Here is a 12,025-nt window from a genome sequence, read left to right as displayed (position 1 = left end):
CCCTTTTTTGGTTAAGCCACAACAAAATCAGATCTTTTCATGAGGCTAATTTCACCCTCTGGCTCCAGGACTAGATGCAGAAGCCAGATGTGGCCAATCAGAGTCACAGTGATTGGTTCAGGAATGAGTATGTCCTGTGACCAAGCCAAGCCTGGGACTCCCCTGGAAAAGGGTTGTTCTTCCTTTAGGGTGCTGAAGGCTGTAGAGGGGAAAGCTGAGGGCTGACGTCCCAAGTTTGCCAAACACTCCTAAAGAGCCTACCTAAGAATACAGCCATCACAAAGAAATGGAAACAAATTTCTGTTAACATAATTTTAGCCTTTGGATCAAGCCATGCCCAAGGCCAAAATTATTCCTGAATTTTTTCTGTCTTCTGAGTTGAGTAAATAAACTCCCTTTTTTCCTTAAGCCAGTTTGAGTTGGGTTTTTGTCTCTTAAAGAATCTTTATACTTTCCCACTTTCTTCTTGACATTGAATACATCCATCACTTCCCATGCTTTGGCATGTCATTTTAATCTTTTAAGTAACTTAGGCTTTTACAACAGAGAAGGCGATGGCACCCCACTCCAGTACTCTTGCCTGGACAATCCCATGGATGGAGGAGACTGATGGGCTGCAGTCCATGGGGTTGCGAAGAGTCGGACACGACTGAGCGACTTAACTTTCTAACTAACTTCTGCCATAAGGGTGGTGTCATCTGCATATCTGAGGTTATTGATATTTCTCCCGGCAGTCTTGATTCCAGCTTGTGCTTCTTCCAGTCCAGCGTTTCTCATGATGTACTCTGCATATAAATTAAATAAGCAGGGTGACAGTATACAGCCTTGATGTACTCCTTTTCCTATTTGGAACCAGTCTGTTGTTCCATGTCCAGTTCTAACTGTTGCTTCCTGACCTGCATACAGGTTTCTCAAGAGGCAGGTCAGGTGGTCTGGTATTCCCATCTCTTTCAGAATTTTCCACAGCTTATTGTGATCCACACAGTCAAAGGCTTTGGCATAGTCAATAAAGCAGAAATAGATGTTTTTCTGGAACTCGTGCTTTTTCCATGATCCAGCGGATGTTGGCAATTTGATCTCTGGTTCCTCTGCCTTTTCTAAATCCAACTTGAACATCTGGAAGTTCACGGTTCACATATTGCTGAAGCCTGGCTTGGAGAATTTTGAGCATTACTTTACTAGCGTGTGAGATGAGTCATGTAAACGCAAATAGAAAAAAGTAGTAACGATGAACTTTTCAATGTTGGGTTTTACTTCTTGTAAAATGTTGGAAATCCGTTATCCAGGAGCAAAGGATGTTGTGAGGGCAGTAAACCACCTATCTTGAGCCCTTGTGTCTCCAAAAATGGTGTATCAAAGCTAGCCAGCCCCTTCCACCCAGGATTTCCAATCAGGTGGGCCCAAGGACCCTCACCTCTTGCTCACAGGGTAGCCTTTGGCTGGTTTGTCTTGGCATCTTGTGACTCTTCCCTCTCCTGACTTCCTTTCCTCTTTCTAGGCTCCTCCTCTCCTGCCTCATTGGTGTTGACCAAATGCCATGATTTATAGCTGCTATTCTCACCCATAACTAGTCTGCCCAGAGTGAGAGGTGATAAGTGAGCTGTCTCTATTTTGAAGAATTTTGTTGTTTCTGATCTGACCTAGAGAGGGATCTTGGGGTCAACATCTGAAGGGGTTCTCTATCACATAGGGACTACAACGAGTAGCACATATTCTAAATTACGAATTAAAGATTCAGTAAGTGAAGATCGTGATTTGAGGAATGACCTGGAGAAGAAAAACTACGTGCAGATCCCTTCAGTACTACAAGCTAGTTAGTTGACATTGAGTACATCACTTCATCTCTCTTGACTTCCATAGAAGGAGCTGGAAAGGTCCCCAACTGTGGGCTAAGAGCTGGTTACATCATAATCACCTGGAACCACTGTTAAAGATTCATGTTCCCACAGTTTGCTACAGTTCTGTATCAGTCTGCCGGATGGGAATGTAGGTATGTTTTCTTAGCAAACAGCCTAGATGATTGTGATGGGCACCGGGGCTTGGGAACCACTGTAGTAGGTGATCTCTTCTTATGCTAAGAGATCACTGAGCCTGCTGTTGCATTAGCCAGGTTTGGGTAGAGCTGGAGCTGGTGGGGGTGAGGGACTGCCAGACCTCTCCCAGGGAGTGTGTTTGGAGGGCCCCAGGGAATCTGCAGAAGAGAAGGAAGGTCATCAGCTTTCACGCATGTCACAGGTTCTCTGCTGTCTGTCTTCAGTTCCTAGCACAGGAAGGCAGCAGGCAGCAGGGCTCCACTGGCCTAAACCATAGTTTTCTGATGACCCAGAGGTTCTAAAAGTAGAGAAGAGTTCCAAATCCTGTTCCTGGCTTTTGTGGGGGTGGAGAAAAGCAGAGTGCCCAGGAAGAGGTTGTTAGAAGCAACAAAGTGGTAATTTCTTCCCCAGGGTGAGGAACGTTTTCCCCCGTCCCTGCCTCTAGGTGCAGTGGTGCAGTCTGTTACCTTGGATACCAGCTAACACTTCCCGACACGCCAAGCTTCACTGCTGCTTGGAGGAACTAGAAGCGGGAACCAGGAAAAACAGTCCTGGGATGACCAGGGCCCTTCTCCCAGAGTTGGAGAAATAGAGAAATGCAGGTGAGGTTGAGAGTCACAAGTATTGATAGGGTGGTAAGAGAGAGGGTGGGGGAGGCCCAGACACTAAGCTCTGGACTGAGTGAGAAAGACTCAGGGAGCCTGGGTCTTGAGCACCTGCTGTCTACATGCCAGGCATTGTGCTAGATGCTGGGGGTACAACAGTAAAAAAGGGAATAATGGGAGAAGAACTGGGACAATTTGCTTTGAGATAGCCAGAGGGCAGGACTAGGAGGAAATTATTTCCTCCTTGGGGGTTGAGGGCAGCAAATGGGGTTCAGGAAAAACTTCTTGGGTTTTCTTATCAAACAACTTTTTGTTGCAAAGGCATTTCCAGAAGTAGATCCAACTTGAGCAAAGAAGGGGAAGAATTAGCAAGGTGAATAAGTGGGGTTATCAGGGTGCACAAAAGGATGCAAGATGAGGTAGAGAGGTGAGTAAAGAATAGAGGCAAAAGGAGTGAAAAGCCTTTGAAGAAGATCTGGTTTGTTTAGATACTGAGGAGCCATGGCAGCATTCTAAACAGGTAATAATACAGACAGTTCTGCATATCAGAAAATCATTCTGGCAGCAGATTGTAAAATGGATCGGATCGGGACAAGACTAGAGGTTACTAGGCAGTTAAAAATACAAACCCTGGGGGTGGCTTTATCCTGGATAGTTAGGAGAATCCTAGATCCAGATGTTAGCACATCAGGAACTTAGCTGAAGATTCTCTTTTATCCGCTAATCAGGGCTACCTCTCTCCCTTTGACAAGGTGCCGTTTCCTGAGGACCTGTTTGCATGTTCTCTTCCCCTCCTGTGACCAGTCTCCCGAGGTAACGTGGCCCACCTTTGTCTAAACTCCAGACCTGCCCTGAGTACATTTATTCAACAAATGTTTAGGGGGCAATGTTTTTTAAGGCCATGATTACAAAGAACCGTTCTAACTTAATTATGTTAACTAAGTCCCTGCCCTCAAGGATCTTACTTCTAGTGAACTGATGAGTAGGGGAGAGTGGGGCAGAGACATAATAAATATATAAAACATCAGATGATGAAATGTGCTACAGAGAAAGCTAAACAGGGCAGAGGAGGTCCTGTCTGAGGAGGGACAATCAAAGAAGACATCTCTGAGAAGGTTTCATTGAGCAAAGGCCTGAGGGCAAGGGCTGTCCAGCTCTGCCTCCCCAGTACCGGGTCTCTCTGGCTCTGAAGAGGCACTCTATAAATGAATGAGTGAGTGCTTGAGTCATATGCTGAAGTGCTTGAAGATGTGGCAGGTTTTAAAATGGTATTCCTCATTCATACAGTACTTTGTATTTTCCAAAGCTCTTATATATTCTCAGTTTCATCTGAGCCTCTTGATGGAGTTGAAGTAGACAGCACAGTTACTATTATCCCCGTGCCATTCTGCAGATGGAGAAACCAAAGGTCCAGCGCTCCTTTTAGCACGCCACATTGTTATGTTAGTTTTATGCAGCCCAAATACCCCTCCATCAGCCAACACAAGTCACCCCAGAATCCAGCTGTGCAAGCCCTGAGTCCATTAGGTTGTTAGAAAAGAGGGAACTGAGCCTGAGGGGCATCCAGTGTTCACGAGGCCTTTCTATTCCAACAGTCTCGGCCACTGAGAGTTTCCCAGCTAACTGTAAGTAGAGCCAGCTGTTTTTTGAGATATTGCCACATTATCTTGGTGCTTCCCAGAAAAGAAAACTCTTCTGAATAAAAGATTAAAGACCCAAAAGAGAAAAGCAAGTTGCTGAACCATCATTATGTTGCTAAGTGTGTGCTTAGTCGTGTCTGACTCTTTGCGACCCCATGGACTGTAGCCTACCAGGCTCCTCAGTCCATGGAATTTTCCAGGCAAGAGTACTGGAGTGGGTTGCCATTTCCTTCTCCAGCGAATCTTCCAGACCCAGGGATTGAATCCGGGTGTCCCACAGTGCAGACAGACGCTTTACTGTCTGAGCCACCAGGGAAGCCCCTTTACCGCTGAGCCACCTGGAAAGTCCCTGAACCATCATTAAACTATTTAATGTTTTCATGAGAACACCCACTCCAATGTTAAGCTCCAACTCCATCTGGAGATTCCCACTGGCTGTGATTTAGGCAAATTTTTTTTTTTTTTTTTTCAAATAACAAGAAACCTAAATGAAGTTGCCAGGCGGCGCTAGTGATATGGGTTTGATCCCTGGGTTGGGAAGTGGAGTGCAACCCATTCCTGTATTCTTGCCTGGAGTATCCCACAGACAGAGGAGCCTGTCACAAAGAGTCACAAGGGGTGACAAGGGGTCAGAGTCGGGAACGGCTGAAGCAACTTAGCACACAGAAAGCAAAAAGGGAGGAATTAGAAGGAATTCCTGCAAAAAGGGAGGAATTAGGAGGAACAAGTATCTAATGGAACCCAAGAGCAGGAAGTGAGGTCAGTTCTTCAAGAGCCAAGGTTTACCTCCCCTCCTCAAAATATTTACTGTCTACCAGTTGAAATCCAACCAGTCCATTCTAAAGGAGATCGGTCCTGGGTGTTCTTTGGAAGGAATGATGCTAAAGCTGAAACTCTCGTACTTTGGCCACCTCATGTGAAGAGTTGACTCATTGGAAAAGACTCTGATGCTGGGAGGGATTGGGGTCAGGAGGAGAAGGGGACAACAGAGGATGAGATGGCTGGATGGCATCACCGACTCGATGGACACAAGTTTGAGTGAACTCCGGGAGCTGGTGATGGACAGGGAGGCCTGGCGTCCTGCAGTTCATGGAGTCGCAAAGAGTCAGACACGACTGAGCGACTGAACTGAACTGAGTCCCTGCTCTCATGTAATTTATAGTCTCACAGGTGAAAGATGCCAATTTTAAAAAATCAAACTAATGAATGTATTATTCTAAATTAAGTACTTTCAAAGAAAGGAGCACAGTTCTGTGATAGTTTACGTAACACAAGAAACCTGGAATAGAGTGGGATGGTTGGGAAGACTTCGCAGAAGAAGTGAAGTGTGAGCTGAAGAATCAAGGATGAGTGACTGGGGGCAAGGAGAGGAAGAGAATGTTCAGAGCAAAGCCAGCCCATGAAAAAGCCTGTGACTAAAGGAAATGTGCAGCATTCCAGGGCCTGAAGGGGAAGAAGGGCAGCTGTGGAACACAGACATGGTGAAGGTGGTGGAGCGGGAAAGCTGGAGAGGCCGGTGGACAGTGGCCAGAGCTTGTGAGCCTCAAATGCCATTGTATGATCTTAATCTTTATTCTAGAAATAAAGGGAACTTTGAACAGTTTTAATCAAGAGGCAGAAGAGGGGGTGTGACGTTGGGTCTGTGGGGTTTTTTGGCAGCAACTTATGGCTTGTGGGATGTTAGTTCCCTGACCAGGAATTGAACCCAGACGTGGCAGTGAGTGCACAGTATCCTAACTGCTAGTTCACCAGAGACTGCCCTGGATTTCTGTTTTTAAAAAATCACTCTGACTTCAGTGAGAAGAGATTAGATGGGAGAACTGAGGGGATATAGGGAGGCCAGTTAGGATCCTACTGCAGTCATCTATGGCAGAGGTGACAGCGGCCTAGATGTGAGAAATGTCAGTGGAGACAGAAGTGGTGAGATTTGAGAGGGGTAAAATTTACAAGATTAGGAACTTCCCTGGCAGTCCAGTGGTTAGGACTCTGGCTTCCACTGCAGGGGGCACAGGTTCGATCTCTGGCGGCAGAAGTAAGATCCCACATGTGGCACAGCATGGCCAAAAAAAAAAAAGCAAGATTAGATGATAGAGAGGATATGCGGAATGAGGTTATCAAGAATAATTCATTTCTGACTCATATAAGTAGATGGATGGTGGTTCTTTTCTTTAAGTTAGGGAACAAAGACCAGAGGCTAGTGTGTAGGAAATTTGAATTCAGTCTGGGACACGCTGAGTTTAAGTTGCTCCAGGTGGAAATATCCAGTGTAACTGAACACACAGGTCTGGAGTCAGAGTGAGAGTGAGACGTATGATGGGGAGTCACTGAGGTACAGATGACAGTTGAAGTCAAGGACAAGGGTGTTTGCCTAGGAAAAGAGGAGAAAGTGAGAGGAGACCTGTGTGCATGAATTAGCCTTGAGGAACACCAACTTAAAATGCTCAGGTAGAGCAGGTGAGCCGGAAAAAGAGACTAGGAAGGAGCAGAGAGAGGAGGAAGCCGGGAGAGAAAGGCCCCAGGGAAACCAAGGCCGGGAATGACCCTGCCCTCAACTTGGCTCTGAAGACGGTCTTTCCCTGCTTCTGAATGTACATGGTGGCCTCACAGCCCTTCATTCTGAACTCCCAGAGGGAGGGTCTGATTGATCTGTCAGGCCCACGTCTACCACTGACCCCATAAGCTGCGAGCAGTAGCTGCAGGGACCCACCCTCTGAGTGCAGAGGCAGTTGTCAGAGGAAAAACTCGGCCTCATCTTAATGTTTTCCCTCTCCACTCCCTCATCCTCTAAATCATTATGGGCACTTGTTGTCTTCTCTGCCTAGTTCACTTGCTGTCCCCTCTGCCAGACTTCACCATGGCCACCTCCTTTTCATCCTTCAAGAAAGCCTAAGCTCAAGCCTCCCCTGGTGGTCCAGTGGTTGACTCCACCTTCCAGTTCAGGGAGTTAGATCCCTGGTTGGTGAGCTAAGGGCCCACATGCCATGGGCCAAAAATTAACAACAAAAAGATCTAAGCTCAAAAGACACCTTCACTGACCACCTTACCTACGCAAAGGAGATTCCTGATTACTCTCTATCCTTCCTTCACAACACGTTCCACAGTTTGTTATTACTATATTTAATTTTTTTAATTTATTTATTTATTTTGGCTGCCCTGGGTCTTCACTGCTGCACAGGCTTTCTCTAGTTTGGGCGAGCGGGGCCTACTCTCTAGTTGCCGTGCAGTGGCTTCTCTTGTTTGGAGCATAGGCTCTCGGGCTCTAGAGCTCAGTAGTTGTGGCTACTGGGCTCTAGAGCACAGGCTCAGTAGTTGTGGTGCAAGGGCTTAGTTGTTCCATGGCATGTGGGAATTTCCTGGACCAGGGGTTGAACCTGTGTCTTCTGCATTGGCAGGCAGATTCTTTACCATTGAGCCACAAGGGAAGCCCCTACTATATTTAATTTTTAACATCAGTCTCTCCTTCTGGCAGGACAAGGACAATGTCTAGCTCCATGATTGTCAGCTGGGGACGACTATGCTCCCTGGAGACATTAGGCCATGCTTAGAGACAGTATTTGGAGAAGGCAGTGGCACCCCACTCCAGTACTCTTGCCTGTAAAATCCCACAGACGGAGGAACCTGGTAGGCTGCAGTCCATGGGGTCACTAAGAGTCAGACACGACTGAAGCGACTTTGCAGCAGCAGCAGTTGCTGTTGTTACAACCCAAGGGGTAGGGACGCTCCTGGCATCTGATAGGTAGAGCATTCTTCAGTGCACAGGACGACCCCATGACAAAGAATCATCCAAAACGTCAGAAGCCCTGAAGCTGAGAAACCTTTTGTTGCCTTGTTCACCATTGTATCCGCAGCATCAAGCAGGCGTTCAATGAGGACTTACTGAATGAATGAATTAAAGAAGAGTTGAGCTGAATACAGATGCCCTCTAAGGCCATTGTCTACGTGTTGGACTCATCCCTTTCTGGTATTATTTTGCTCTCTAGGAAAATAAGCACTGGATGTTTTTACAATGGCCACACAAATTAGTGATGTCTTCCATGGTCAAGACAGTGCATTTCTGGAAAATCACTGGTAAGCATCTTCTCTGATTTTTCCAAATGAAAGCAACAACAATAACAACATTTTTTTTTCATGAGAGTTGAGGGGGAAATACGTGCCTTTAAGGGAGACTGGGTAAATGATAATTGCATCATCTTACACCTGAGGGCTTCAGTTACCTAACCACCAAAACAATAAAATAAAATGTCTTATGAACTTGGCATCCACATTTTATCAAGATCTACACAAGAAACTCCCCCAGTTACAACACAGAAATAAAAATGCTTCTGCAGGCCCTGACAGTGTGACATCAATGTCTGGCACCAGGGCATTGATCAAATGACTTTGTGTTTTGTAGCATGAGGAGAAGCAATGACAGAGATCCACAGAAGCAGTTGAACCAGAAGAATATCAACAAACTTGGCCAAAAGCTAGACAATGGACTCCTGGTTACGCATGTTAACCAGACACAGGACTTACTGGTAAAAACCATAAGTGCTTCTACTGAGCAGCCGTGCTCACAAATCATAGCTGGGAATGCAGACTGTGTTAAATTGTGGGTATTTCTCTCTTCATGTAGGATCTCAGGACTAGTTAAGAATTCATCTCTAATCTCCTGTCTTTAAAAATTACTAAAGAAGCTCTATGCTATTTGTAGAAACAGTATAGCCTTCTTGGCCATATCATCAAATATTCAGGAGGGTGTGAAGATGCTGTCCTTGTTATCAAAGTTTGAAGACTAAGGAATTTAATTCTGAGATGCTCCTTCCTGAGATTTGTTTTTCTTGTAGGATTTCCTAAAAAATCTAAATCCAAAAATCAGTTTCGGGACGTGCTATTGGAGCGAGAGAGTTATGGCAGGAGAATTAACCTCTAGAATAACCAGTACTGTGGTCTTAGGCTGACTCTCATCATGTTGATGAGCCGTCTTCTCGTGGTGGTGAGTGGATTGCCTAGAACTCACAGCTCACTCTACCATAGAAACAATTGTCATCGGGGGCTGTCAGCGCAAGTCTGGCCCATAACTCTCTACCTATACTAGAGTTTAACAAAAATCTTTTGAAATGATAATCAGTCAAAAACAATACAATTTTAATGCTGGTGGTTAAAAATCAGGAAAATAGTTGTGTTTTACTTTTCTCAAGTATTGGCACTAACAGGAAAGCAAGTTTAATTACAAGGAAATGAGCAAAGGTCAGTAGAGTCTGGAGATTCTGAAGCATTCTCTCAGTGACCTTAGATGTTGATACTATGAGTATCTATTTCACCTAATTTCTTATCAAATACATGACTTCCCAGGTGTACAAGGACCACTCTTACTTATCAGCCACAACCGGGGCCTCATTTACATCACAAATTGCAATGGGAAAGAGAGAATGGATTCCCCCAACAAAGATCGTACTCTGTATGTCAAGCACACCCTTTAGCATGTAATCAGTACGTCTACAGTCAAAATCCATAATGTGTTTAATGGTGCTCAGATGCTCAGTCGTGTCCAACTCTTTGCCACTCCATGGCTCCTCTGTCCATGGCATTTCCCAGGCAAGAATACTGGAGTGGGTTGTCATTCCCTTCTCCAGGGGATCTTCCTGATCCAGGGATTGAACCCGAGTCTCCTGTATTGGCAGGTGGGTTCTTTAAAACTGAGCTGCCAGAGAAGCCTGTATTTAATATTAGCTCTTCAAATATCAACAATACAAAATCCATGTCCTAAAGCATGATGGAACATTTCAAATGCAAGTAAAATAGAAGAAAAAGCTGAATGGGAAGTCTACCTGTTTCTGTTACAAACTAGGGAGGTAGTTGTCCTGAAAGATGAGAAGAGTGACATCTAGTGGTTATATGATGCAGAGCAGCAGCTCCCTAAGTGTGGGGCTGGGACGAAGATTACAGGCGAGACATTAATTAGCAGAGAGAAATAATGAGAAAATTGTCTTTTCAGTCAGTTCTCTCTCGATCCTTCACAAAGACATTCAGAGTTTGGTGGTAAATTTAAAGGCCATATAGTATGGTGATTGTGAGCATGACTGAAGCTATACTGCTTGGGTCTGAATCCCAGCTCCACCTCTTACTAGCTGTATGACTTAGAACAAATTACTTAATTCTCAGTACTTCAGTTTCCTTGTCAGTTAAATGAGGTTATCAATGATGAAACCTATTTCACAGACATAAATAATATATGTGAAGTGCTTGTCGCATTAAAGCAGCGCTATTAAGTGTTTGCTTTAATTATTAGTGTTTAACAGTTGCTAATTTCCTTTTGAAACAGAGGGTGAGTAGGCCTCAGGCACAGATGTAGGGCATCCCATGCTATCTAGCTGGAATAGGGCAGCAGCAGTTTATTTTCACTGTCCATTTTTTCGTTACCTCCTGTGTGTGTGTGTGTTGGCCACTCAGTCAAGTTCAAGTCCTTGCAATTCCATGGACTGTAGTCTTCTGTCCACCAAATCTGAGTGGAAACAAGAGTCATTGTTAAGCACTGTTTGGTGAAGAAGGAGATGCATGGCTTGCCCAGCATCACAAAGCTAGTAAGTGGGTGGCCTAGAACTGCACCCCCTTCTTTCCTCTGTCACTTCCTCTGCCCGTTCCTCCTTCAGAATCCTCTATTGGATCTAATTCTGTCTAATGCAGCTCAGTCAGCCACAGCAGATAATTGCATCCCCTTGTCCACCACCTCACCCTCTGCAGCGACAGCCCGACAAAGACAAGCCCGAGCAGGACTCACTCAGGGTTTCAGCAGGTGCACAGGAGACGGGCAAAGCCATCCTTGGGTGTAGACAGGGCTGTGGTGGGCTAAGCAGTGCAGGTCTTTTCCACAGTCATCGGACACTGCAGGGTGGTTTCTCACTGTGGGTCTGAGCCAGCCTCCCCTGACGATGGGATTCCTCACCCCAAGTGATGGCCAACCCTGGCAACATGTAAGGCCCATTGATTCATTCAAACAATGGTGCTTGTGCTGGAAGCTCTCACAGAATCCCTGTCTGCGCCAGGCCTTGCACCTTTCCAGGCTCCTCTCGTGTCACACATACCCTGTGTCCACTGCACACTCCAGTCACCGTGGCCACCCTTCTGTTCTGGGAGAACTCTGACCCAGCCCCAAGTCTGCTTCTGCCTGGAATGTGCATTCCAGGGTCGCACAGGGCTGCCTCCTGAACTTCCAGTAGGACCTTCTCTGACCCCCATCTCAGCTAAAGCGACTCCGCATCTCCACCCTAGTCATTTTCTGTCACATTCCCTTGCCCCACTTTCTTAATATAACTGTTCCCTGCTAAAATTATGTACGTTGATTTTGCTTTTCTTTACTGACCCTCTGTCCACACTAGAATGTGAGCTCTAAGAAGACAGGAACATTTCTATCTTGTTCACACTGCAGCCCTAGCACCTCAAAACAGGGCTCAGAACAAGGAAAATGGGCTCCGAGACTTATATCAGCTCTCTCCCACCTTCTGGCCCCCAGAAAGTATCAGCAATGTTGAATGCTTTCTGTCAATGACTTCAGCTCTATCACCAAGGCCACCACCCACATCCTGAGCTTAGCATTATGTAAGCGACACAGGCATCACTCAGCACAAGCAAAGGGGCTTGTTCATTTCATGGCCAGACTCCTGTGATGACTAAGAAATTCTTCCGCTAAAATTTCTATCCTCTGCTCTTGGTTCTGGCCTCTGGAATAGACAGGGAAACTTATTCCCTCTTCCATTAGTCAACAAAT

General features: G+C 45.7%; 1 protein-coding gene across 1 annotated transcript in view; it reads left to right on the top strand.

The window, feature by feature from the left end:
• Positions 1–1,145: 1,145 nt before the first annotated feature.
• Positions 1,146–12,025, top strand: part of VWA3A (von Willebrand factor A domain containing 3A) — a 59,604-nt gene continuing 48,724 nt past the window's right edge. The window contains exons 1-4 of the mRNA XM_044936049.2: positions 1,146–2,635; positions 3,391–3,451; positions 8,259–8,346; positions 8,672–8,795. Coding sequence (XP_044791984.2) covers positions 8,285–8,346; positions 8,672–8,795 — 186 coding nt within the window. The 5' untranslated portion in view covers positions 1,146–2,635; positions 3,391–3,451; positions 8,259–8,284. The remainder of the gene's footprint in view (positions 2,636–3,390; positions 3,452–8,258; positions 8,347–8,671; positions 8,796–12,025) is intronic.

The sequence above is a fragment of the Bubalus bubalis genome, chromosome 24, assembly GCF_019923935.1.
Source record: "Bubalus bubalis isolate 160015118507 breed Murrah chromosome 24, NDDB_SH_1, whole genome shotgun sequence".
Taxonomy (NCBI): domain Eukaryota; kingdom Metazoa; phylum Chordata; class Mammalia; order Artiodactyla; family Bovidae; genus Bubalus; species Bubalus bubalis.
Note: the sequence above shows the minus strand (reverse complement) of the source record. Positions and strands in the feature narration are given on the sequence as shown.